Below are 23,372 nucleotides of genomic sequence, written 5' to 3'. Positions count from 1 at the left end.
GAGAGGCTGGAAATCAGTCACCAGAAAACACAGAGGAGCGAGATGTGACAAACCCTATTGTTTTAGAGGCAATAAACTCTAGACATCCATCCTTCCTGCCCAGAAGGAAGAACACCTCAGCATTCCCACTTTTCCAGGGAGCCCGCGCGGCCCTCAGGCACCAGCTGCCTGCGCGCGACCGCGCGTCGCAGCCGCGTGACGTCACGGCGCACGATGACGCACAGGGGCGAGCGACGGCGGGTCCCGCAGTCGGGGCCGGACATGGCGGCGCGGCCCGGCCCGCGGGAAGATGAATAAGGGCTGGCTGGAGCTGGAGAGCGATCCCGGTGAGCGGGGGCTCGGCAGCGCGCAGCAGGCGGGACTGGGCGCCGGCCGGGGCACGGGTGGGGGCGGTGAGCGGGCTCTGATGGACACAGGGGCAGCGGGGCCTGGGCTCGGGGAAGAGTCGTGAGGGACAAGTCAGGGGGGCTGCAAGGGGCAGGATGGGGGTGTGGGGTGTGCGGGTGGAGTTTTAGGGAGTGGGATTTGTGGTGCATAGGTTTGAGTTTTGAGGGGGAGCTGGGGATGGGAGGTGAATTGGTAAAGTTTGGGGGGGGGGTGCGGGTGTGGGGTGTACAGGGGAAGGTTTGGGGGGCTGGGGCTGTGGGGGCGTAGGTGAAGTTGTGGTGGTGTGGGTGTTCAAGTGGAACTTTGTGGGGTGCAGGCCTAGGATAGGAGGGTGCAGGAGGGCAGGAAAGGTGCTGAAGAGGCCGGCACCGAGAAACTGGGAGCAGGACGGTGACAGGTGTCCCCTTCCCGCTGCCCTGAACGTGGATTCTGTGGCGGAGTCCCGGATTTGTTTCATGGGTTGGGATTTCAGGGCCAAAGCTGGTGTTGGCTGGGGCATTATCTGAAATGTTTAACCCTCTGAGTCTCTGTAGTGTGGAATGGGGTTGTCCTACAAGGAGCTGGGAGTTGCTCTCTAGGATGGGGTGGTGAGTTTTTGGGGTGTGGGTGAGGAAATTTGATCACTGGAATTATACTTGTCTCTTGCATTCAGCAAAGGATTCTGTTTGGTGTCAGAGTCACCCCCAGTTTTGTTGCTCTTGATTCTCTTTACTGGTACTTGGAGAATGCTGAAATCATCCCCATCCTCTTCATCATGGCAGAAAGTCCCAGGACATAGTTTGGATTCTCACAGCTGGGAGGGAAGGTTATTTGCTTGGGAAGCAGTCTGTGTGGGCAGAGGCAGGTTTTTTAGGATATATGGCAGTTTGGATGCAGGGCTGGCAGCTGGGACAGATGTTAGGAGTGACCCATGTACTGCTCTCAGCTTTTCCATTCAGCATGTCTCATGAGCTGAATATCTTCCCACTGGCTCTTGCCATGGGGCTTGGGATGAAATCTGTGGGTGCTTTAGTTGTCAGGAAGGATCAGTAGATCCAGGTTTGGGCTGGCTGCTGTGTGGGGAAGAGAGCCTTGGGGACATCCAGACTGCTGGCATAGGGTTATGTGTACGTGTGCACACCAGAATGTGTCCCTGCCAACCCATATCATTTGGGATGGGTGTTTGAGTGTTCCAGGAGAGGTGTCAGCAGCAGGACTGTGCCTTCTGTGGCTGCTGAGGTAATACAAAATACTGAAATATGGCAGAGAAAAAAGTGGGGTTGGAAGGGACCGGGAAGCTGATAGGGTTTGGTGCAATGGCCTGGCCTCCCAACTGGTTTGAAGCATGTTATTTCCACAGCATATTTCTTCTCACTTATAATTTTGTAAGAAATATGATGTTTTCTGCTAAATTAATGAAGACTTCTTGCTCCCAGGAGTTTTGTCCCTGCTTTAATCATTTTAACTTTGGTGTGGAAGCCCCTTGGGCTCTTCTTAATTGAGCCACATACATCAGGGTCCTTAAAATCCATTGCTTACAGGGATGTTTCCAATAAGGACTTCCAAGAAGGACTTAATCCTTCTTATTGGTATTCCCTGGACTTCCTCCCAGGCTTCCAGCAGCCTTTCTAAGGGAGCTAAAAAAGCAGGTTTGTTATTCCAGTCTCGAACTCACTAACTCCATGTGCAGAGTGACTGCCTGAAAATTGGGCTGTTTGCCTTTGCTCAGTCGCTGATGTCTGATAATCCTTGTTTTCTTGCTGTTGTCTCTGTATTTCTGGTTATGTCCTCCTGAATTTTGTAGTCACTGGATACAGGCTGTTGGATTTGGTTCCCCCAAAGAGACAGGGAGATGAATCCTCAGACTTTCCCCTCAGCCCTGTTGCTGTGATCTGGATTTCCCCTCACTGGCTTTCATTAATGTGAACAGAAATTGTATATTTTTAAAATATCTTGTAATATCTTCAGCCATTTTTCTCTGCGGTTACAAGTGTGTGTGTCATTTCGGTGCTCCCTGCTGCTCACTTGGCAGGCCATCTGCAGGGGGTCAGGATGCATTGGGCTCTGGCAGGAAAGAGTTGGTTCAGGTCCTCTTGAGGAAGAGGATGATCAATGGGGATGAAGGGGGGAAGGGAGTTGGAGCACCTCTGAGTTCAGCAGCCCCACTGCTGGGACTCGGTGTGATACTGGTGCCACTCTGCTGTGGATTTTCTGGCTATGCCTTGGCCTGGGACTATGTGGCACTCTCAGGGGATGATGACAGCAGATTTCCTTTCTGCTGTCTTCAGCCAGAAGTAACCTGTTGCTTTTGTTCCTTTCAGGTCTTTTCACACTCCTGGTTGAAGATTTTGGTAAGTCCTAGAAACCTTTCTGAGAAGTCGGTTTTGTGCCTGATATTACCCTGTCCTTTCTGGTGGGCCTTACACCAGCTTCTCTCCTTTGTCTGCAGGGGTCAAGGGAGTGCAGGTTGAGGAGATTTATGATCTGCAGAGCAAATGCCAAGGGTGAGTCAGAGGCCTGAGAGTGAGTTTTGCAAAGCAGAATGGTCTGTGGGCCTGGGAACGCATCACCAGGTGTTCAGAGCTTGTGAGCTTGTCTGTTATGGAGGTCAGGGCTGTAAGTGATGGACCAGAAAGGCTTCATCAGGTTTGGGGTAGGTTGGGGACATCCTCCAAGGGATTCATCTCCCTCTTACCATGGAGAGGTGGTATAGTTGCAGTGTGAGCTTTCTTCCTGTCCTGGTGCTGTGAAAAGGCTTTGCGGGTGTTGCTTCTTAAAAGCCATTGCTGAATTCCTTTCAAGAATGAATTCAAGGTAGGTGTAAAAGCAGGGGACTGGCCATGCACTGTTCTGCAGGTCAGTCAGTGTCCAGAGGGGAATTTCCCATTTCTTTGTCTTCAGCCTCTTAGAACTTGTCAATCCTCAAAGTTTTCTTGATTGTTGGCTGAGCCTGTAGCATCAGCGCTGGAGTGTCCTCAGTAGTGTCGGGCTGGGGACATTGTGGCAGGGATGGTCACTTCCAGAAAGACAGCACTGGTCATTCAGGTTTTCCTCTCTCTCTTTGCTCTGCCTGTGAAACAGAAGGTTTCTGATGCTGGGCAGAGCAGCCCCACTGGTGTGGTTGGCCCAAAGTGCTGCAGCTGCTGCTTTCTCTCTGCAGCCCCGTGTATGGGTTCATCTTCCTGTTCAAGTGGATTGAGGAGCGCCGGTCCCGCCGGAAGGTCTCCACGCTGGTGGATGAGACGTCAGTGATCGATGATGACATCGTCAATAACATGTTCTTTGCTCACCAGGTAGGCTCCAGGAGGGGGGAAAGTTTCTGTGGGGTGTCTCCTGTGACACCTCAGGGAAGCAGTGTGGTATACTGAGAAGCTGCACTGATCTTGCCATGAGGGCAGCTCTTCTTTCCTTGGAGTGTCTTCCCTGAGCTCCAGGTTGGAGGGTATCCAGTGAGGGCTGGGTGACTGTGGCCTGCACTGTGAGCAGATGCTCATGGGGCATGGTGAGGCTCACTTTGTGATACTGACTCCCCTTCTTCCTGTGAGAGCTGAGGTCAAGTCAGCTGCTGTCACAAGTGATGATGGTTTCTGCATCAGTGCTTTCAGTTGATTGTTGTCAACACTGAGAGGTAGTTGAAAGGCTGCCTTGTTCCTGCTGGTTAAGTTGGTCTTTGTGTTACTCTCCAGCTGATCCCCAATTCCTGTGCCACCCATGCCCTGCTGAGCGTCCTCCTGAACTGCAACAATGTCGACCTGGGGCCCACGCTGAGCCGCATGAAGGATTTCACCAAAGGCTTCAGCCCTGAGGTAGGACCAGGGTCAGGCAGGACTGTGCAGGGGTGGCACAGGTGGCTCTGCCTTCTGCTCCCCTCTTGGGGTGATGCTCTAAATGAGCTGGCTCCTTCCCTGCCCTCTGAGGCTGCACGCTGCAGCAGGATTGCCTCTTCTCTTTCATACACCTGCCTTGCCTTGCTCAGAGTCTTGGTCCTCTTCAGGCTGGGCACAGCTCTCAGCCTTCTGTCATGTTACTCGCTGAATCAAAAGTCCTCTCTCCTCCCTTCACACCTACTGTGAAGTCTGATTTTCCCCAGCTGTAATTTATTCACTAGAAATTGTGTGCTTTCTCCTCTTGGACTTTACCTGTAAGAGGATGTAGAGCCTGAGGGTTTCTGTCCTGGTCCTGTGGGTAGATGGAGGGAGGGAGTGGGAAGGTGGAAGGTGAAGCATTTTGTTTGTTCCTTGTCACATCTCAGCTGTTCTCCTCTCTTGCTGTTGGCTGCAGAGCAAAGGCTATGCCATTGGCAACGCCCCGGAGCTGGCCAAGGCCCACAACAGCCATGCCAGGTGAGTGAGGGGTGTCTGCAGCTCCCTCTCTCTGGAGGAGGCAGACTCTCCATGACCTCTCGCCCTCACAGGCCAGAGCCGCGGCACTTGCCAGAGAAGCAGAACGGGATCAGCGCAGTGCGGACCATGGAGGCTTTTCATTTTGTCAGCTATGTCCCCATCAAGGGACGGCTCTTTGAGCTGGATGGGCTGAAGGTCTATCCCATTGACCATGGTAAGAGTCAATCTGTCCCTGCTTATTGACATAGGTGAATAACACCCTGGTGTGTCCAAATGTATTGTTTTTCATTGCCTCTTAGTGTTAACTGGAGTTACTGGAGAATCACTCCAGTGGTTCCCTGATTTGTCCTGAGTTTTGACAGCTAATTTTGGAGCCTGTGTGCTGGGGACTGTGCCTAGAAAGAAGTTATTTCTAAATGCATTGCTTTTGTTTTTCCAGCCTTGCTATTTTCCTCCCCAGTCACTCAGGGCCATGAGGTCCTTCAGCTCTGAAATAACTTCATATAGCAAGGAGAATTTATCTCCTCACTCACTCCTTATGCCAAATAATCACTGTGTGTTGAGGCAACTGGTCCAAACAGATCCCACTGGAGTGCCTGGGTTACTCCCTTCTCTTACAGCTTGACCCCTCAGTTCCTTTTTTCGGGCAGTTATTTATCCCTACCAGGTTTCTGCCTGTCAGTCCCTTTGGTAAGGTACCCACTTCATGTACTTGGTTTACTTAAGCATAGTCTGCTTTGCTAAGTCCAGCTGTATCTTGTTATCACAGGGCCATGGGCAGATGATGAGGAATGGACCGACAAAGCCAGGAGAGTGATCATGGAGCGCATTGGCCTGGCCACTGCAGGGTAATGTCCTGGCCCATGGGGCAAGCACTGGCCTCTTGCCATATTCCCCTGAATTATTTGTACTGTGGTTTCTGAGTGGCAGGATGTGGAAGTGGAGGTTGCCTATGGAGAGGTGCAGGTGGCTCTGCCCCTTGCCTTCTCTTGCCTGCAGAGCATGCATTCCCTGTGTGATGCAGAGTCCCTGCAAATGCTGCACAGCATTGAGTGGCCTGGTTAGGTCTGTGTTAGCTCAAGTCCATAGGAGAAGGAATCGTGCTTCTGGTCTTGAGCTGGACCTCTTGGATGCTTGGACATGAGGGTGACAGCACTGGCACAGGTTGCTTAAAGATGTTGTGTAATCTCCATCTTTGGAGGTATTCAAAAGCTGTCTGGATGTTGTCCTGACCAGCTCTGGGTGATACTGCTGGAGCAGGGACTTGAGCAGACGACTGTTCCTTCCCACGTCAACCAACCTGTGACTGAGACTGTTTTGTGTGGGAACTGAAATGAACCTTGCACTGCTTCTTCAGGCACTGTGAGGTTGACTTGGTTTTGGGGAGAAGCCTTGGGAGTGTGGGTGTTAAATGCCCAGGCAGGAGGTGGGGATGGGGCTGTCACCATGATCCCGTGGCTGAGGGCTGCTGTCTTTCCTGCAGGGAACCGTACCATGACATCCGCTTCAACCTGATGGCCGTGGTGCCTGACCGGAGGATGAAGTACGAGTCCAAACTGCACATCCTGAAGATGAACCGCCAGACTGTGCTGGAGGCCTTGCAGCAGGTGGGACAGCCCAGGCCCTGAGGGAGTGCAAGGCAAATAGGCTTTTTCAGGGCATCTACCTGTGGTGACAGGGTCCCAGTTTTAGGGGTTTTGTTTGGCCTTGGGAAGAATCTTGTGGGAAGAGGAGATAGCCAGCCTCACAGCTTGGCCATTGCTGCTCATCTGGGAGGTGGCTCACCTGTGTCATTTGCATGCCTGGGACTTGGTGTTGGCTCACCCTCATGAGCTGTGCAGCGCTTGAGTGGGAAGGATGTGGTTTGGGTCATTGCTGGTCCAGCATGCAGTTTCTGTGTCATTTGCTTTCAAGCTTATCCGAGTAACTCAGCCTGAGCTGATCCAGACCCAGAAGTCTCAGGAGTCTCAGCCTGCTGAAGAGGCAAAGCCAGCCAGCAGCAAGACCGTGACTCCAGAGAACACTCATCCAGGTAGGACCTTGTACCAGCAGTGTTGCCAGCCTGGCCTGCCATGGAGTGAGCACAGGGTGGTAACAACAGCTGACTGACCTGGGCTTGGGGCAGTTTTACTGTCAGCTTCACTTTTTTTTCCGTGAGCCCTGCTCCATGCACGCTGTGCTGGGTGTGGTGATGCCTGGGAATGTGTAATGTGTTGGAGGGTGCAGAGCTTGAAAGTGTGAGGGCTGGAGCTTGGGAACACCAGTGATGGATGAAGGCGGTTGGGGTGGTCTGGGGGAGTGAAGAGCTCTTCTCTCACCTGGGTGAATAAGGGGTGGTGGAGGATATGAAGATGACAGTGCTGGTGATGAAAGGCTGTGCTGTGTTTGTGTGGCAGATGGCACTGATGAACCCACCAGCCAGGGCCACCCCACGGCCACACAGAGCCCACCCAGCAAATCCAAACCGGTGCCAAAGACAACAGTGAGCGGCATCAATGGGGCCCCTCCAGCAAACCCCAACCCCATTGTGCAGAGACTGCCAGCCTTCCTGGATAATCACAACTATGCCAAGTCCCCCATGCAGGTATGCTGGACTGCCAGACTAGTGGCACACCTGATTCAAGCTAAGCTCTTTGCCTGCAGTATCTCACATTTGTGGGACCACAGCTGTTAGCTGGCCTAAGCCCAGCCCTGCCTTCCAGCTAGCCTGGCCCAGCACTAACCCAGGCTGGGAGGGGAGAGGGTAAATAAAGATTGACCTGACAAAGGATCAAAGGATGTTAACCTTAATGTGGGTAAACTGAGCAAAAATGGGGAAGGGTTCCTGTTTCCTCTCAAAAGAGCCAATTCCTGGTGTTGGGCTGGACCAAGGACGAGTCCATTGGCTTCTTCCTCCTTGCCCTGTTACCTTCAGCAATTGTGTGTTGCAGGAGGAGGAAGACCTTGCGGCAGGAGTAGGTCGCAACCGAGTCCCAGTCCGACAGCACCAGCAGTACTCGGATGATGAGGATGACTATGATGATGATGATGAGGAGGAAGTTCGTAATACCAACTCAGCCATCAGGTGACAGCTTGAGCTGAGGGTGGTGGGCTGGGAGCTGACATTTGCAGAACTGTCAGTGAGGATTTCCCTGACCTCCTTCCTTTGATCTTGATAGTTATGTTCTTCACCTGCCATTTTACTTTTCACTCAGTGGATTTTGTGAAGTCCTTTTCTAGCTCTTTACAGCCAACTCTGAATTTCAGCTGCCCTGGGAGTAACTGTGTATTGGCAGGAGGCTTTGGGGCTTTGAGGAAGCTTGGTTCCGCAGCAAGAGCACTTTGGGGGCTTTGGAAGAAGAGCAGGGGGGTACCCAGCACCTTGTGCCCTCTAGCAGTGTAGGGATCCCTGGGACTGAGTGGCTCAGTGGTGCTGAGGTGTGCTGCAAGAGAAGCCGATGGCAGTGGGGGTGATGTTGAAGTGTTTCAGACCTTGTTTTATCCCAGCAGGCAGCCTGGACTACTGAGCACAGGGCTGGCAGTGTGCATGCTGGGCCCCCACCTCCTTCTACCAGCTTCTCACCTTCCCTGCTGTGTTTCTGGGCAGGTACAAGAGGAAAGGGCAAGTGAAGCAAGAGCACGTGGCAGGGGCTGCAGATGGCCAGCTCTCCGTCCTGCAGCCCAATACCATCAACGTCCTGGCTGAGAAGCTGAAGGAATCTCAAAAGGATCTTTCCATTCCCCTGTCCATCAAGACGAGCAGTGGGGGTGCCGCCGTGGCAGTGGTCACCCACTCCCAGCCCTCCCCCACCCCCAGCAATGAGAGCACAGACACCGCCTCCGAGATCGGCAGCGCCTTCAACTCCCCGCTGCGCTCCCCCATCCGCTCGGCCAACCCCACGCGCCCCTCCAGCCCCGTCACCTCCCACATCTCCAAGGTGCTGTTTGGCGAGGAGGACGGGCTGCTGCGTGTCGACTGCATGCGCTACAACCGGGCTGTCAGGGACCTGGGGCCCATTGTCAGCTCCGGGCTGCTGCACCTCACCGAGGACGGCGTGTTCTGCCCGCTGGCTGCTGCAGGTAAGTGCCTGCGTTAGGGGGTGCTGTCTCGCCTGGGGTGGCAGGACAGTGACCTTTGACTTCAGGGGCGGATGCCAGTCCTTTGTGGTGGCTCCAGTGCTTCCTTCCCACATGTGTAGATGGGAAAAACTCCCCCTCTTCCATCAAACCCGGTGAAGAGGCCCCGGTTGCGATCAAACTGGAGGAGAAGGAGGGCAGTGAGGCCAGTGACAGCAAAGAGAAGGTGGGACTTGGCAGGACCAGTGATCACCCTGGGGGGGAAAAGTATTCTCCCAAGGTGAGTTTTGTGCTGCGACAGCCCTGGGAACGTGGAGCTCACCCGGAGGCGCAGCAGCGCTGGCAGTGACTGAACTGCATGTGCACGCTGTCCCCTCGCGTGTCGTCGCAGCCGTGCCTCGAGGCACAGGGCAGTGCAGGTTTTGTGCCTTGCGTCATCTCGGGGACCTTTGCCTTGGTAGTGGGCACAGCCCCTGTCTCTGCAGCTGAGACGTTCAGCCTGCTGTGCTCTCTTCTGGGCCAGGAGCTGGTGAGACCCTGCATCCCCACGTCCCAGCCCGCTGGTAACTTCACAGCCTGTCTGTGCCCTCCAGCCAGGGTCAGGACCAGGCTCAAGGCAGCACAAGTGCACCAAGCTCTCTGGAGGAGAGCTGGATAGAAACTTCCCCAAAGGGAAGTCTTCAGATTTTGTTTTTGAGGGGAAGGAGACCCTGGGGAGGGAAGTGGGGGCATTTCTGGTACACAGGCAGCCCTTCCCCCTGTCCTGAAACCAAGTATATTGGGCTGGGGCAGAACCCACCTCCCCTGGGGCTGGCCATAGTGAATTCCCTACAATGAACTGATCTTTCTGTTTTTCCCCTGGCAAGTGCTTTTCCTTTGATGGATTCTCCCTTTCCTAGCACAGAAAGGAACACCTGCCAGTTCACCCTGCTGGCTCCTGGGCTGTGGCTTATGTTTTGTGCTCATGTTTGGTCTGCTTGATCCTGGTAGGAGCTGCTGGCGCTGCTCAAGTGTGTGGAAGCAGAGATTGCAAACTATGAAGCCTGCCTGAAGGAGGAAGTAGAGAAGAGGAAGAAATTCAAGGTGTGCTTCTTTGCACTGCTGCTTTACCTGCCCAAAGGCTTTTGTCTGGAGTGGTTTTATGTAAAAATGGGAGAGTGGTTCAGCTGAGAATGGCAATGAGCAGCATTCAGAGTCTCTTCCCTATTACCGAACAGCCCAGCAGGGCATAGCTCTTACAAGACAGACCACAGCACCAAGGCAGCACTGGCAGCCTGGGGGAGGGTGATACAGTGCCGGGATGAACATCAGCACTGATGGGAGGCAGGGGAGGGTCAGTAGATACCTCCCCTGCCTACCCTCACTTTTTCCCAGCTGCCCTTGGTGGAACATACTGGCATCTGAACTGGGATGGAGACAGTCCCAGTTGTGCACTGGCCCAAGATAGGCTGGGAGGTGGGTCCCTTCCTGCTTCAGTCTTAGTCTGTATGCTGGGCCAGGCATGCCAGTTCTTTGTCCCCTGTTAATCTTGAACTCCCCCTTCTCTCTGCTTGTGGATTATTTGTGGATTTGTCTCTTTGTAGATTGATGACCAGAGGAGAACCCACAACTATGATGAGTTCATCTGTACCTTCATATCCATGCTGGCCCAGGAAGGTGAGCTGTGCTCATGGGACAGAAGGTTTGTGTTCAGCCGGGGGAGCTGCACTGAGCATGATGGAGCCTGGGCCGCTCACCCTGCCTGGGCTCCCTTGTTTAGGCCAGGCCTGGGGCACAGGCTCAGTCTGGGGAGCCACAGATCCCTGCTTTCTCCTTACAGTTTATAGTCCCAGGAGGTGCCCACTGATGGCTTTTGAGCAAGAGGGGCAGGGCTGCCCTCTGGCATGGGTAATCCCAGCACCCCAGGCCCGTGTGTGCTCTCCCTGCAGGCATGCTGGCCAGCCTCGTGGAGCAGAACATCTCTGTGCGCAGGCGGCAGGGAGTCAGCATCGGCCGCCTGCACAAGCAGAGGAAGCCGGACCGCCGGAAACGCTCCCGCCCCTACAAAGCCAAGCGCCAGTAGCCAGAGAGCCAAGACTGAGAAACAGCAGTTGGGTTTTGTGGCTTTGGGCACTAGCACTTGGATCTATGTTACCCTTTGCCCAAGGAAGAGGGACCACAGTGAAAAGCCCTCAGCCCAGGTGGAGCCTGGGGACAAAGGGAAATCTGGTTTTTCTCTGTACCCAAGCTGTGAAAAGCAAGAACCTGTCTGGAGGAGTCCCTGCAGCAGAAGGGAGTCTGGAGTGCTCAGCTTCCCTGACCAGGCCATGGCAGCACCCAGACATTGTCGCCTCCATCTCAGCGCCCTGCCTGAGGACTGTGACCGGAGGGAAAGAGCCCACCCAGCTGGGGCTGGGTCTGGCCTTGTGGGAATGCTGGCAATGCCCGAGGCTGTGCTGGCCGCAGCTGGCTGTGGCTTGTGTCCTCCTGCATTGGGGCCTTCAGCTCTGTGCTTCCCTGGGATGTTCATGTCTCTTTTCTATCTATCTTTCTCCCTCCCTTCCCCAAGCTTATTTTTGTTCCTCACCCAGGCTCTGGCCACTCCTGGCAGGGTGGCTCCAGGGACATGCCACTTCTGCACCCACCCCACACTGCACTGGCTGAGCTCCTGGGGATGGTGACACCTTCCCAGTGTAGCTTGGCTCCCCAGTGGGCCATGGCAGCTCTGTTTCTGGATGAGGGTGGGTAGGCTCGTCTGTGGAGCTGGGCCTTGTGCCTAGCCCTCTGTGGTGCTGCTGGGGATGGCCTGTGCCTCTTGCTGCCCTGGCTGCTCTCCTTGGGACCAGCTCTGTGACCCTGGCAGTGTCTATGGGTCATGTAGTATTGCACCAGGCCCAGGCCCCAGAGAAACCCCGGGTGCCTAGCGTGGCCTTGGTGGTGCTGGGCACAACAGGAGGGTGGACACTGGCTGTGGCTTGGTGAAGCAGGGGCAGATGTGTCTGGTTGCTGCAATGGTAGAGGTGGGATGGGGGCCAGCAGTGGAGGGAGCCACAGGTTCTCTTTCCCCTGGATGGCTGCTACCCAGAGCTTGCTGGTGCAGCCTGGCTGCCTCTTGCCCACTGCCTCCTGCCAGTCCCCAGGAGCCTGGCAGAAATCTGAGATGTCAGAGGTGAGCATTGCTCTCCACTGCTGTCCTGGGGTGGAGCTGCCACAGGAGAGGACTCAATTTTTTCAATATGTGTACAGATTTTGACTATGGAATGAAACAGTTCTTTAGGTATTTGTTGAAGGAAAGAAAATCCTTCTGTCTCTTGCTGTGTCTAATATCAAGTGCTGTAAATAATGAATCTGTCTGAAGGAATAAAGCTATCCTGTAATGGCCATCCACAGAAGAGGTGTGTGAGGGAAGGGGGTGGGGGGCAGTGGGGCTGGGAGCACCACGTGCCAGCTCCAGGCCCTGTTATCCCTGCTGGCAGCTCTTCCGTGGTGCAGAGATTTTGAAGTCATCACGGGGAGTGCAACACCACCAGGCTCAATTTATTGACACACCTCAACAGAGGGAAGGGCAGGACTCACCTCAACAGATGGAGGGCAGGAGGAGAGGGGGGCAGCAGCCCAGCTCAGGCCCTCAGCTGCAGTGGCATCCTGGGCTGGCTTGAATGCATTTTCTGGCTAAAAGTCCAGGGCACAGATCAAGGCCGTACCCCGTTTGATCCAGTGCTTCTCTGGCTTGTCTGTAGGGATCTCCACAGCAATCACGTAGTTGGTGGAGTGGCCCGTTGTTGACAACGTGCCTGTAAATGGGAGGGTGGTGCTGCTGCACACTGACCAGGGAGCCCCAGACCAGTCACCTCATCCAGGAGCCCTTTGTCCCCACCCTAAGCCAGGTGACTGCCTGAGCAGGGCTGGGGGAAACAGGCTTGAGGGGTGCCTGGCCGCTCCATCCTCTCAACCACAGCAGGAGAAATCTTTTCTCCCTTGCTGGCCGCTGCCAACTACCTTGTGCTATGCCCACGTATATCAGGAGGAACTCCCGGGCTGCCCATCCTAGCTGCCCCCGCAGCTCCCCTGTTCCTGGGAAGTCTGCTTTTAGGGCACCTACCTGCGCGAGTGAGAGTCTTATAGATGGGGCAGAGGTAGGAACCGGATTCTGGAGGCTTGCGGTTGGGCTCAGGCACCAGCCAGATGACAGCCATCTCCGTGTAGAGCTCCTTGGGGCGTGACTCCGCCAGCTGACCCGCAGCGGCGTCCCAGCGGGCGCCCTCCAGGAACAAGCCGTAGATGTAGCAGCCCACGTTGGGCTGGTGCGTCAGCTCCTTCACCGACTCCTTCATGACCTGCCCAGGGGAGGGGCCGCCGGGCTCAAGGCGTGTCCCTGGGGGCTCAACCCCGAGAAGCCTCTTAAGCAGCTCTTAGTTAGGCTGGCGCTGCCAAAGAAGAGCGTGCCACAGCTCTCAGAGGGGCAGCCTGTGACAGAGCTGGTGGAGGGGGATGTGAGCAGCTCTGGAAGCAGAAGCTCTGCCAGCCTTGGGGAGGTGTCTGACAGTGTGGGTGGGTGGGTGGGTGTATCCAAGCACAAAGATTGGGCCATAGGCAGCTGTGTAGCCTGGTGGCTTCACCTCTTGGGCAGGTCAGGGACTTTGTGGCCTTCTAGCAGGATATTTCAAATAAATTCAGACTTTCCACCTGATTTACTGACCTTGAAGCCAAATGAGATGGTGTCAATGGAGATGACAGACTTCCTGGCGAAGTTCTGCAGTGTCCCCGTGAGGAAGGCCTGGGGGAAGAAGAACCCACTGATCCAGAACACGGAGGGGATCCCATGGCTGATCCAGTTCTGCAGGAATTCAATCCGCTGCACCAAGTCGTTCACCCACGATGCCAACGGCTTCAGTGACGGATAGGCCTGTGGGACACCCACAGAGGGCAGTGCTGAATGCAGTCAAGGACAGCCCAGACCTTGTGCCTCAGTGCTGAGAGCTGCCCAGAGCCCAGGGGCTGGGAACAACTGAGAGCTGCACTAGGCAGGAGACCAAGAGCCATCTCCATTGTGAGACAGCCCAGTCCAGCAGCAGTTGATAACCCATTCCACTGGTTTGGGTGCGCTCTGGCAGGCATCTGGGCTGGCTGGGGCACATACCTTGGCATTCCATATTTCGGGAACAGTGTTGTTGTACAAACTGCTGGCCATCAGCTCCAGCCGAGAGGACATCACGACCAGGCCCTTGAGAGCTTTCAGCAAATCCCTCAGACTTGAGGCAACCTCGTCCAGGAGCTTGTTGTACCTACAGAGAAAGGGCAGAGGGAGCAGAGTGACTCGGTGCAGTGGTTTATTGCCCACTGCCTGCACACTATACACAAGTATAAAGAAACTCCTCCATGTAACCCTCAGCCCAAATCCTCTTTATCAGGGTCTCACAGCTGCTCCATCAGCCCTAAATTTCTGACTGTAGGAGATGGAGACAGAGTCAGCCAAAGGTCCTGGCTGGGACAACACAGTTGTTAGTGTGACTGGCAACCCGCACTGTTGTACTGAGGTTTCCCAAAGGTGGGTGGCAGCAGGGGCCTGCAGATCTCTGCTGTTCCCTAGGATGTGATCCCACTGGAGTTTTACCTGATCACCTCTTGCACCAGCACTGTGTTCATGGATTCTTCATAGAGCAGTGGGTATTTCTGGATCACTTCCTGCACGTTCATGGGCTCAGGCAGCTTTGCCAGGATGTCCTTGGAGATCTCCTCCACAATCTGGAGGGAAAGCAGCAAGTGGCAACATCCTTCTAATCCAGCTCTATGGCTGCTGAGAAGGGGCAGAACTAATGCTGGCATGGCAGTGGCATGGCAGCCATCAGGCAGGGTGGCACCTGCTGAGAGCCGGTGCTTGTGGTCACTGCCCACACTGGGCACTGGCTGCCAGAGCACTGTCAGGACTGGGACACCCACCTCTTCCCGGCTGCGGCCTCCCAGTGTGATGGTCTTGGGCTGCAGCTGGGCAATGGCCCCCAGCAGAGCAAAGGTCTCGTTCTGAGCAAAGGTGATGTCAGCATTGTCGTGTAAACCAAAGAGCTCTGGGCTGTCGTTGAGAGGCAGGTCCTTGACATATTGGAGGTAGCCCTGGAGAGGAATCCACACAGACTGTGAGGCCAAGAGCAACTGAAGATTCCCAGGTTCTTACAAACTTCTATTTCCCCGGGGACCTGAAAATGCAGTAGGTTTCAGAGAGGATAGATCCCCTTTGCACTGTGACAATCGCCCTGGCTCTATGAGCTGCAATTTGTGACTTGAGTACTTACACTGAGGTCAGAAGAGGTACTGATCTGCTTGTAGATACCTGATTCGGAATAGACAAAGTCAGGACTTAACACCTCAGGTTTGTAGAAATCTTCCAAAATGCTCATGATGCAGCGCCGGTCCCAGTCATCGGTGACCCGGCCGCCATAGTTGATCTCCCCAGCTGTGTATTTCAGAACCTGCAAGAGACCCCACCATGGCTCTGATCCATGTCTGCATCATGAGCCTATTCCCTTGTAGGAGGGGCAGCTCTCACCTTGTAGGGAACTTCTGCATATTCGTTCAAGAACATGAGCAGCTGACTGATGCAGATGCGGAGGTCTCCGTCTGTGAACTCATAGGGGATATTGAACCCCAGAGGCCCAAACTTTCTCCTCTCCAGCATGTTCCCATGGAAGAAGCAAAGTGACAGCAACAAGGATTTAAACTCTGTGACCTGTGGGAAGCAGGGAGAGAAGTTGCTCAGCTTGGGAGGAGACATCCTTAGAGGGAGTCAGGTCCTGCTGGGGCCTGGCAGAGCAAATGCGCCAAGTCAGAAGCGTCAACTGGAGCTTGGAGAGGGGGAAACCTCTGTCAGGCTGCTGTGCTGGGGAAGGCCATGGCTCACTCCTTGCTTGAAGAGAGCTGCAAGTGTTTTATGCCAGGCCTCCAAAATACTGTTGCTTTTGTTTCTCAAAGTAAAACTTCCAAGTGGCTCTTCACAGATGTGAGTTTATGAGAAACCCCTCCTTCCCTAGCACGTGGATTCTCTAATGGGAGGGAAGATCTATGCCTGGAGAGGAGCAACATCCAGGTGGAAAGCATACATTGAAGCAGGCATGGAATGGGGACAACAAACCAAAGCATGATCTGGGTCTTACCTTGGAGCAGGAATTCAAGAAGTCATCACTGAAACTAATGTAGGACTTGAGCAGGTTGGCCTTGACGCCACGGGGGGGCTCGATGGTCATCTTGGAGCCATTCTGGAGAATGGACACAGGGAAGTGGTTGCTCGGCAGACTGGTGAGCCAGAGGCGGAAGTCTGGATGCACCTGGAAGTCCAGAAGGCAACAAGTGCTCAGAGGGTGCAGACACAGCCCCTGCAGCTGCTCCTGCACCGACCCTCTGGTTCTATGAGGAGCCTATGTATGGATCTGAACAAGAGCTGGGCTCCTCCCAAGCTCCAGCCTCCTGTTATCCTCAGAGTGGGCACCTGCTCAGTAAAACATCTCACCTTGCCGGGGTCAATACCCTCAATGAGTCTCTCCAGTGAGGGCATCCAGCTGGGGGCCAGGTGGCAGTTCTGGAAGAAGACCCAGTTGCCCTGCTCCATGGCACTGTGCAACATGGCTTCAGCACGGGGACCCTGCAGAGGCAGAGAGGGAGAGCTCAGAGACCCTTCCCATGGCGTGCTGAGCAGGACAGGGAGGCAGCTCCCTGGAGCTGGGTGGAAGGACCACTGTCCAAAGCTATGGCCTGGCTTTTCCCCCATGGCTCAGCTGGATCTTTGCTGTTTGATGGCACAGAAAAGTTTTTTACAGCTTTTACCAGTCTGTGAGGGAGGGTGGAGGGAATAGAAGAACTGCAGATGGATTCAGGAAGGCACTGGAGTGGGAGCTGCTGCAGCTCCCACCCCAAGGGAGTAGAAGCAGAAGGCTGGTGAGTAAGGACCCTGGGGCACGAGGGTGTTTTCACAGTGCTGCAAGTGTTTGACCTATTTGGAACTTGGTGAGGTTGATACAAGCGCCAGGGCACTGCTGTTCCAGGTATGCACTGACACCTTACCTGTCCTTGGCCCAGAGAAATGGCAGAGAGCTTCTGTGTGAACTTCATTTCTTCAGCAAACTTGTAGAGGTCAGCAGCAGGGTCAGTGCCTGGGGACAGCACGAACACCAGGGGAGTGGTGGCAGTGGACTCCTTAAACACGACTGAGAGGTCAGTGGTCTGCAACAGAGAGTTGGTTAGAGTGGAGAGGCCGTAGTGGAACCTCATCAGCTTTCCTGGCCTCCAGCTCTCCTCCAAGGCTCCAGCATCCTCTTGGGTGCCAAGGCCAGGAACATGTCAGTGAGGGCTGTGTAGAGCTCTCCTTTGGCTGCATTAAGGTCAGGGCATGAACCACTTTCCCATTTGTCATTCAAACTCTCCCCTTGTACCCCTGCAGTATCTGCCCCCTCCTAGTGTGGTTTAACTGGTGGACATCAGAAAGGGTATCCCTCATTTAAGACGTAGTTATTTTTCCCCAGCTGTGGGAGGAACACTGCTGCAGACGGGGACGAGCACCCTCACTGCAATTGGTGGCCCATATATCACAAGCTCAAGGCTTCCTGCTCCATTCCTGCCCCCACCAGCACCTGCTCTTGGCCGGTTACCTGTGGCTCAATGAAACGCTGATCCAGGTTCAGCACCACGAAGTCCTGCATGGCATTGGTGATCTTGTCTCCACGTAGACACCGCAGAACCAGCAGCTTCTGGAAGGGATCAAGGCCATCTTCCCATTTCCCGGGCAAAGGCTCTCTGCAAAGCAATTAGGGTACATTTTGGGGGAATGTGCCAGATCCCACACTCTACAAGTACCCAAGTTGCCTGCAGGCAGCCATTGGGGCTTCATAAGGGACAAGGACCTTCCAGTCCTTTGGTTGAGGTTGTTGTCTGTAGCTCTGAAACTATCAGCAGGCAAGCCAGAACTGCTTCCAATGGGAAAGCAGCAAATACTGCTGGGATAAGGCTCTGCCTCAGGCAAGCAAAGGTCACCCCTTAGGAGACAAGGCAGTGCCTCATCCTTTCCCTTGCACGGCACTGCACTGGGAGCAGAGCTGGCACTGTGGTTATATCAGCTATTCTTGCTTTCCCAGGGATGTAATGTGCAGTAGAGCTAAGCTAACAAAACAGGGGACACTTGCCTGTGAGGTTTGTGGCTATCAAAAATGGTCCTGAACCCTTCAAGGTTGTCTGCAAAATCGTTGTCGAAGCCAGAGAAATTCTTCAGGCTGCTCATGGCCAGGATGTCTCCCCATGCTCTCTCGTTCAGCCAGGCTGGAGCTGGGTTGTCCTTCATCTCCTTTATGGCCCCTCCTGACAGCAGGTATCGCCACTCATTCTGGGAACAGGATACGATTTGGTCATGGATAACAGCCTACCCACCTGAGCCCAAGGCACATGGTGCCATATCCAATTAAAATCCCATACTATCCTTCTGGCTGCTCTCCTGCCAGGTGTGTGTGTCAAGGAGTAACTGAGCTGGAGGGTCTGGTGAGATCAACATAGTGACTGCTCAGCTGCCACTCTCTGCTAACCCCTGCCTGCTCTCTCTGAACTCATTAACCTTTGCAGCAGTCTGGCAGGAAACTGGCAAAAGCTGCAGGTGATTCAGGCTAGGCAGCTCTGCATGTAGACAGAGAGATCGGTTTGAAAGCTGAATAAAGATAGAGGCCCTTTGTTTGTCCAGCAGGCTGCCAAGCCTGTTTCTAACCCCAGGGAACGAGGCTCCTTTTCCACCCAGCACACAATTCTAGGCTGAACAGGCTGTGCTTGAGCTGCCCTGATGGGATCCCTTCAAGGACTAAGGTGACTTGCTCACCATATCGATCTTCCCCTCGTTCATCAGAATCCGGGCGCTGACCAGGAAGGCAAACATGAGCTTGTGCTTCTCGAAGAGGCTGCGGCACACGTTGCAGTAGAGACTGAAGGTGATGTAGTTGTTGATGTTCTCCACCCGCTCCGTCAGCACCTCTGAAAAAAAGGCAACAACCAGACAAGGGTGCTGGGTGCCATGGGGGACATGGAGGGTGCTCTCCATGTCAGCTCTGGGTTCCTGCTCACAGAGGCACACCCCCACCCTGCCTGGGAAGGACAGATGCTGCTCTCACACACAGACTCTGTGCAGATGTGGGGTGAGGGACAGGAAAGGAGGGGGCTGTTCTGGGCAGGCACCTGATTTCTCAGAGTTACGGATCCCCAGGAGGAAGATGTTGAGGAACCACTCGAGCGAATACTGGTACATGGGGTCCACGTTGGACAGGTCTGAGACACAGAAGTAGAGGATCTGAGAGCGGACAGCCACAGGCACATACTGCATGCGGGTGATGTTGATGTCCTTCTCTGTCTGCTCTGCCACCACAACCTTGGCCTGGAGGACAGAAGCAATGTCATAGCTAGTGGAGTGCTGGCAGGGGATGCACAGCTGCAGCGAGGAGAGCACCTTTCACTTCTGACCTGGATCTCTCCTGCCTTCAGCTTGGATGCCTCCAACACTTTGATGAGCTCCAAGTCATCTACAGGGTTTCCTTCAGAAGTGCTGAGCCGATACAGGATCTGATCTTCTATCTCCTTTAGTTCCTGACGCATCTGGGCGTTGCTAACAATTAGCTGGTTTCTGTCTTCTTCTAAGTCAGGCCGCTCTGCAGCCACCACTTCTCCCAACAGCTGGTCTTCCAAGCCACTACAACAAAAGTCATGGAAATGAGGGTGTCAGGTGAGGGGGCAACATGCCCAAGGGTCTGAGGACTGCAAGGAATGAGTCTGAGCAGCATGGGCAACTAATGGGGTAAAAGCAGGTACCTGGGTGAGAGAGTAAAGTTGATGAGGGTGAGCTTTGTGGAGACCTCGGGGCTGTAGTGAGGGTTGGGCAGCTTGGTGGTGATGTACATCTTGAAATCATCATGGTAGGGGATCACTGTATCCCCCAGCTTCAGCACGGTGCTGCCTTGCTGTTTGAAGGTCTGTACCAGAGGAGGACAATACAGTAAGGTTAAGTAAGATGGTTAATTACTGTGAGGGAAGACATCCTTCTGTGCCCTGGGCTCTGCAGTGAGGAGGGAATCTGAAGGCTCTCAGGACAGAGGAGCTCCAAGCTTCCCTGTGGAACTAAAGGCCTGACTGTGAAGCCAGCAGTTGTATTTCATGGCCCTGCCTCCCAGGCAGAGATGCCTGCTGGTAGAAGGCCAGCATGTGCAGGAGGCTGTCAATGTGTTAGAACCCTGGCCAAGGCATGGCACTCACTCATTCACGTGAGTTCTGCCTGCCCACAGAGACCCATGAACACACCACAGCCCATGGCACCCTGGCCAGCTGGGCCCTCACAGCTCAGCCAGGTACCCACTGCCCTCCTTGCCAAGGTGAGAAATAGGACCTCTTTCAGCAGGACAGGCTCAAGGACTGGATCCAGCTCCTCGCCGACATTCTCCAGCAGGAAGGGCTTCCCAAAGGTAATGGTGTTTTCCAGAGTGGAGAGGAAGTCACGGTCACTCAGCTTGGCCACCTCCAGGCTGTTTGTCCTCTCCTGAAAGGCAGCAGGGGAGGACAGGGTTTCTGTGGTGTCCTGTCACCTTCACGTCCAGCTCAGGTGCACAGTACACCTCTCACTGGACTAGTTTAGTTCCCTGGGGCAGAAGAAATACATTTTCTTGCTCAGCTAGACTTTGGCTGTTTTGGCAAGTTTATCCCACATCAGCAGGCACTAGAGACAGCTCAATGAGGCAGCAGAAAAGGGGGGAAGCAGGGACAATGTCCTTCACAGAGCTATACCTATCTGGAGCCCCACACTGCTAATTGAGGGCAGAGCTTGCAAAGTGACAGCAGGTGGGTGGGAAATGCCCTCAGAGCAAAACAGGAGCAGCTGCCTCAGCCTCCTGCCTGATCCTTCAAAAGGGCCAAAGAGGTGGTAGTCAGTGTTTTCAGCACTTTGGTAGTAGAGACTGCTTGACAGTCAGGTAATGCTACTCTGATCCCTCCCTCTCTCTCCTAGAAACCTGAAAACCATTATGGGAGATGCTGATGATATTTTGTGAGGTGAAGTCTCCCAGAATATTAGTGGAGGGCCAGAGTGGGAATCTGATGCTTTGCTTGCTTACATGAGGGCTCCTCCTACCCTGTACCCATTTCTCTGAGACAGGAAACCCAGCTGGGATGAATGTGGATGTGGAGACTGTCTGGTGGTGGATAGCTTGGGCTGGCACAGCCTGGAGTTTTGCAGCTCTAGAGCCCAAAGCCCAAGGCCGCTCTGCACAGCTCCTGATAGAAAGCTGTTTCCCCTATCCTGGTAAAAACAGGCTGAAACCTGGCTTTCAGCCCCTCAGCTCTTACCAGATTCTTGATCCACTTGTTTGCTTGTCCTTGTGGGTCTATGTAGTGAGTCCAGCGCAGGGAGAATCGAGTTATTACCCCGTTCTCCACCGACAGGGCATCGTTGGGTAAACCAGCAATCTGACAGGGTAGAAAAAATTGTTGAGACACCTAGTAGTGCACATGGGTGACCAGAGAGAAGCCCTAACCCCTGAGTGCTCCCTGTGGGTGGACAGGAGATGGTGATGAAGGTACCTCTGCCAGCAGCTAAGCCCTGGGATGGGGCTGTGCTGTGAGGTCAGGCTAGGGCAGGCTATGGCCAGAGCTTGGCTCTGGGCATGGGGATTGTAAAGGACAAGTCTTACAGGTCCAGGCTGATACCCTCTTTTCTGCTGCCCAGGCCTGGCAGCAATTCCAGTTCTGCAGCGTGGAGATACTTGGCCATTATCCAGCCACTTGGTCTGGGGCCTGTCCTTTGGTCCTGGTGAGTGGTGAGCTGATTGTTTAAGTCTTTACCTGAGGCCTCTTCTTCCTCAAGAATTTGGTTTGGGCTTTTTTGCAACTTGCCTGCCAGGAGCGGATTTCCACGGGATCTCCAAGGGTGTTGATGAGGCTTGCATCATCACTGTGAGGAATGTTGTTTTGGACCAGCTCTGTCATCCACTCTGTGCACAGTGCTGCACGGTAGTCTCCCTGCCATGAGAAACACCATCATAGCTTTTCTTTAAGTTGCAGCTGGTCTGTTGAGAGTATCTAAACCCTCCTGTTCCCATTCAAATGAGCCCTGTGCAGCTGCTGGCACAAGTGGAGAGAGATCCTGGAGGGATCTTGACCCTTGTGTCCTATTCCTTTCTCCCTGGGCAGGACAGCAGAGCTGAAAACTGAGTGCTGAGCACTGCAGACTTACTGTGAAAGGGCCCAGGTAGGCCACAAAGCCAGCTGCAACCAGCACGTCTCCAGAGCTGTTGCTGATTTTGTCATCCAGGCTCTCCACAGTGTCCTGCCAGCGCACCTTCTCATCAGCCAAGCTGTTGATGAGCTGTGGGATAAGTTGCATGTGTGAGAGCTGCTGTGGTCTAACCTTGTATCCTGGATCTGCTGCTCTCTAGGTAATGCTGCAGGTGACTTTGGTGACCAGAGGTTGGTGTGGCCCCTGACATATTTGAATTCTGTTCCTGGCTTTAAGCACCCAATCCTGGGGTTACTGGGCTGCTCTCAGCTGTCCTGGAGACCCATTGTCAGCTGAGGAAGCTGTGCACAGGGGGACAGCAGCTTTTTACGTAAGTGCCTGGCTAGCTTAGCTTTCCAGTCCTGTTGAGCTGCTGAGATCAGGCCAGGTAGCTTCAGCCTAGGATTGTCATGAGCTGCAGGCACAAGGATGTTTTCACCACTGTGTTCCCTGATCTGAACTTGAGCTGCTTCATTTAAGCAGGCAGAACCAGCTCTGTCCCTTACCACATCAGCACGGGCCAATCTCTCCAGACACTGCTCACACTTTCTCTCCAACTCCTCCTTATTGGCTTTGCAGGCCTCGTACTTGGCTTGCAGGGCGGCAATGCCATCTTCAACCGCCTTCAGGCGTTGCTTAGCTTCGTCCAGGACCAGCTGAGTGGCACGCAGGTCCTCCTCTGCCTCCCGCAAGGCTTGCTGCACAGATCCACAAGGAAACAGTGGGTATGTCGGGTATGGAGCCAGGCTCTTCCCCCAAAACCCAGAGATTTTGGAGCAAGGGTTGTTTTCCATAAAAGAGCTTGTTGATAAGTGTTATCTACTGATATCTCAGTCAATCCCAGTCCCTGGATGACAAAGGTGTTATGTCCTGACCTTCAGAATGTCATGATTCCCAGCATCTCCTGCAGAAGGGAGCTGCTATTACTGTGTTCCCAAACACCAAAAGCAACTGGGTCACAGAGTCTCTTACCCGCTTGGGCTCCACGACCTTGGCCACAAAGTGGTACTTGTGCATGGCACGCACCCACTGGCAGATGGAGGTACAGGCTTTGGAGACCTTGGCGATGGCAGCTGGCTGAAACTCATCATTGTCAATGTAGGGCTGGATGGCCTTGATCACACTGTCTGGAATATTGTCCTGTCAAGAACGGTAGGGGAGAGACTTTCCTCAGTCAAATCTCTAGCATGCTCATCACTGATCTCCTAAGGGCTTCCCCCAAAGGCAGCAGCATCCCAGGACCTGACAGGATGGTCAAGGCATCACACTGGAGCAAGAGGAATCAAATGGCTGCATGTTGAGGTCTGGGAGCCACAACTGCAGGATTGGGTAAATCCCTTCCCATACAACTT

The 23,372-nt window shown here is 54.1% G+C and overlaps 2 protein-coding genes across 4 annotated transcripts in view; one reads left to right on the top strand and one right to left on the bottom strand.

Moving 5' to 3' along the window:
* The first annotated feature begins 230 nt into the window (after positions 1–230).
* Positions 231–12,127, top strand: BAP1 (BRCA1 associated protein 1). Of its 3 annotated transcripts, none has more exons than XM_015641404.3 (17): positions 231–326; positions 2,688–2,717; positions 2,816–2,870; positions 3,527–3,659; positions 4,053–4,172; positions 4,648–4,709; positions 4,781–4,923; positions 5,479–5,557; positions 6,193–6,316; positions 6,624–6,741; positions 7,106–7,293; positions 7,640–7,773; positions 8,296–8,768; positions 8,888–8,991; positions 9,756–9,848; positions 10,349–10,421; positions 10,694–12,127. In XM_015641404.3, the coding sequence occupies exons 1-17, from the start codon at positions 290–292 to the stop codon at positions 10,825–10,827; spliced, it is 2,100 nt and encodes a 699-aa protein (XP_015496890.1). In that variant the 5' UTR covers positions 231–289; the 3' UTR covers positions 10,828–12,127. The 3 variants fall into 3 exon arrangements, with proteins under 3 accessions (XP_015496890.1, XP_015496889.1, XP_015496891.1); XM_015641403.3 differs by having other exon boundaries at positions 8,888–9,045; XM_015641405.3 differs by lacking the exon at positions 10,694–12,127 and adding an exon at positions 10,585–10,606 and having other exon boundaries at positions 8,888–9,045; positions 10,349–10,446.
* A 212-nt stretch (positions 12,128–12,339) lies between these two features.
* The window catches only part of DNAH1 (dynein axonemal heavy chain 1), a 70,868-nt gene continuing 59,835 nt past the window's right edge, over positions 12,340–23,372 (bottom strand). Inside the window, exons 57-79 of the mRNA XM_019008140.2 lie at positions 22,993–23,160; positions 22,527–22,718; positions 21,979–22,110; positions 21,639–21,764; positions 21,093–21,212; positions 20,140–20,289; positions 19,569–19,729; positions 19,224–19,449; positions 18,942–19,137; positions 18,589–18,740; positions 17,912–18,108; positions 17,381–17,525; positions 16,797–16,955; positions 16,246–16,377; positions 15,893–16,063; positions 15,289–15,468; positions 15,035–15,211; positions 14,685–14,855; positions 14,359–14,489; positions 13,885–14,029; positions 13,444–13,650; positions 12,847–13,081; positions 12,340–12,538 (exon numbers count right to left, since the gene is read on the bottom strand). Of these exons, the coding sequence (XP_018863685.1) occupies positions 12,417–12,538; positions 12,847–13,081; positions 13,444–13,650; positions 13,885–14,029; positions 14,359–14,489; positions 14,685–14,855; positions 15,035–15,211; positions 15,289–15,468; positions 15,893–16,063; positions 16,246–16,377; positions 16,797–16,955; positions 17,381–17,525; positions 17,912–18,108; positions 18,589–18,740; positions 18,942–19,137; positions 19,224–19,449; positions 19,569–19,729; positions 20,140–20,289; positions 21,093–21,212; positions 21,639–21,764; positions 21,979–22,110; positions 22,527–22,718; positions 22,993–23,160 (3,795 nt within the window). The 3' untranslated portion in view covers positions 12,340–12,416. The remainder of the gene's footprint in view (positions 12,539–12,846; positions 13,082–13,443; positions 13,651–13,884; positions 14,030–14,358; positions 14,490–14,684; positions 14,856–15,034; positions 15,212–15,288; positions 15,469–15,892; positions 16,064–16,245; positions 16,378–16,796; positions 16,956–17,380; positions 17,526–17,911; positions 18,109–18,588; positions 18,741–18,941; positions 19,138–19,223; positions 19,450–19,568; positions 19,730–20,139; positions 20,290–21,092; positions 21,213–21,638; positions 21,765–21,978; positions 22,111–22,526; positions 22,719–22,992; positions 23,161–23,372) is intronic.

This window comes from Parus major, chromosome 12, assembly GCF_001522545.3.
Source record: "Parus major isolate Abel chromosome 12, Parus_major1.1, whole genome shotgun sequence".
NCBI classification, from domain to species: domain Eukaryota; kingdom Metazoa; phylum Chordata; class Aves; order Passeriformes; family Paridae; genus Parus; species Parus major.
This window is presented reverse-complemented; position numbering and strand designations above follow the sequence as displayed.

Excerpts from the sequence above, each read along its gene's own strand:
- BAP1 (XM_015641403.3), top strand. The coding sequence starts at position 290 with ATGAATAAGGGCTGGCTGGAGCTGGAGAGCGATCCCG. Across the intron at positions 327-2,687 it reads GGAGCTGGAGAGCGATCCCG|GTCTTTTCACACTCCTGGTT; the intron begins GTGAGCGGGGGC and ends TGTTCCTTTCAG. Across the intron at positions 5,558-6,192 it reads ATTGGCCTGGCCACTGCAGG|GGAACCGTACCATGACATCC; the intron begins GTAATGTCCTGG and ends TCTTTCCTGCAG.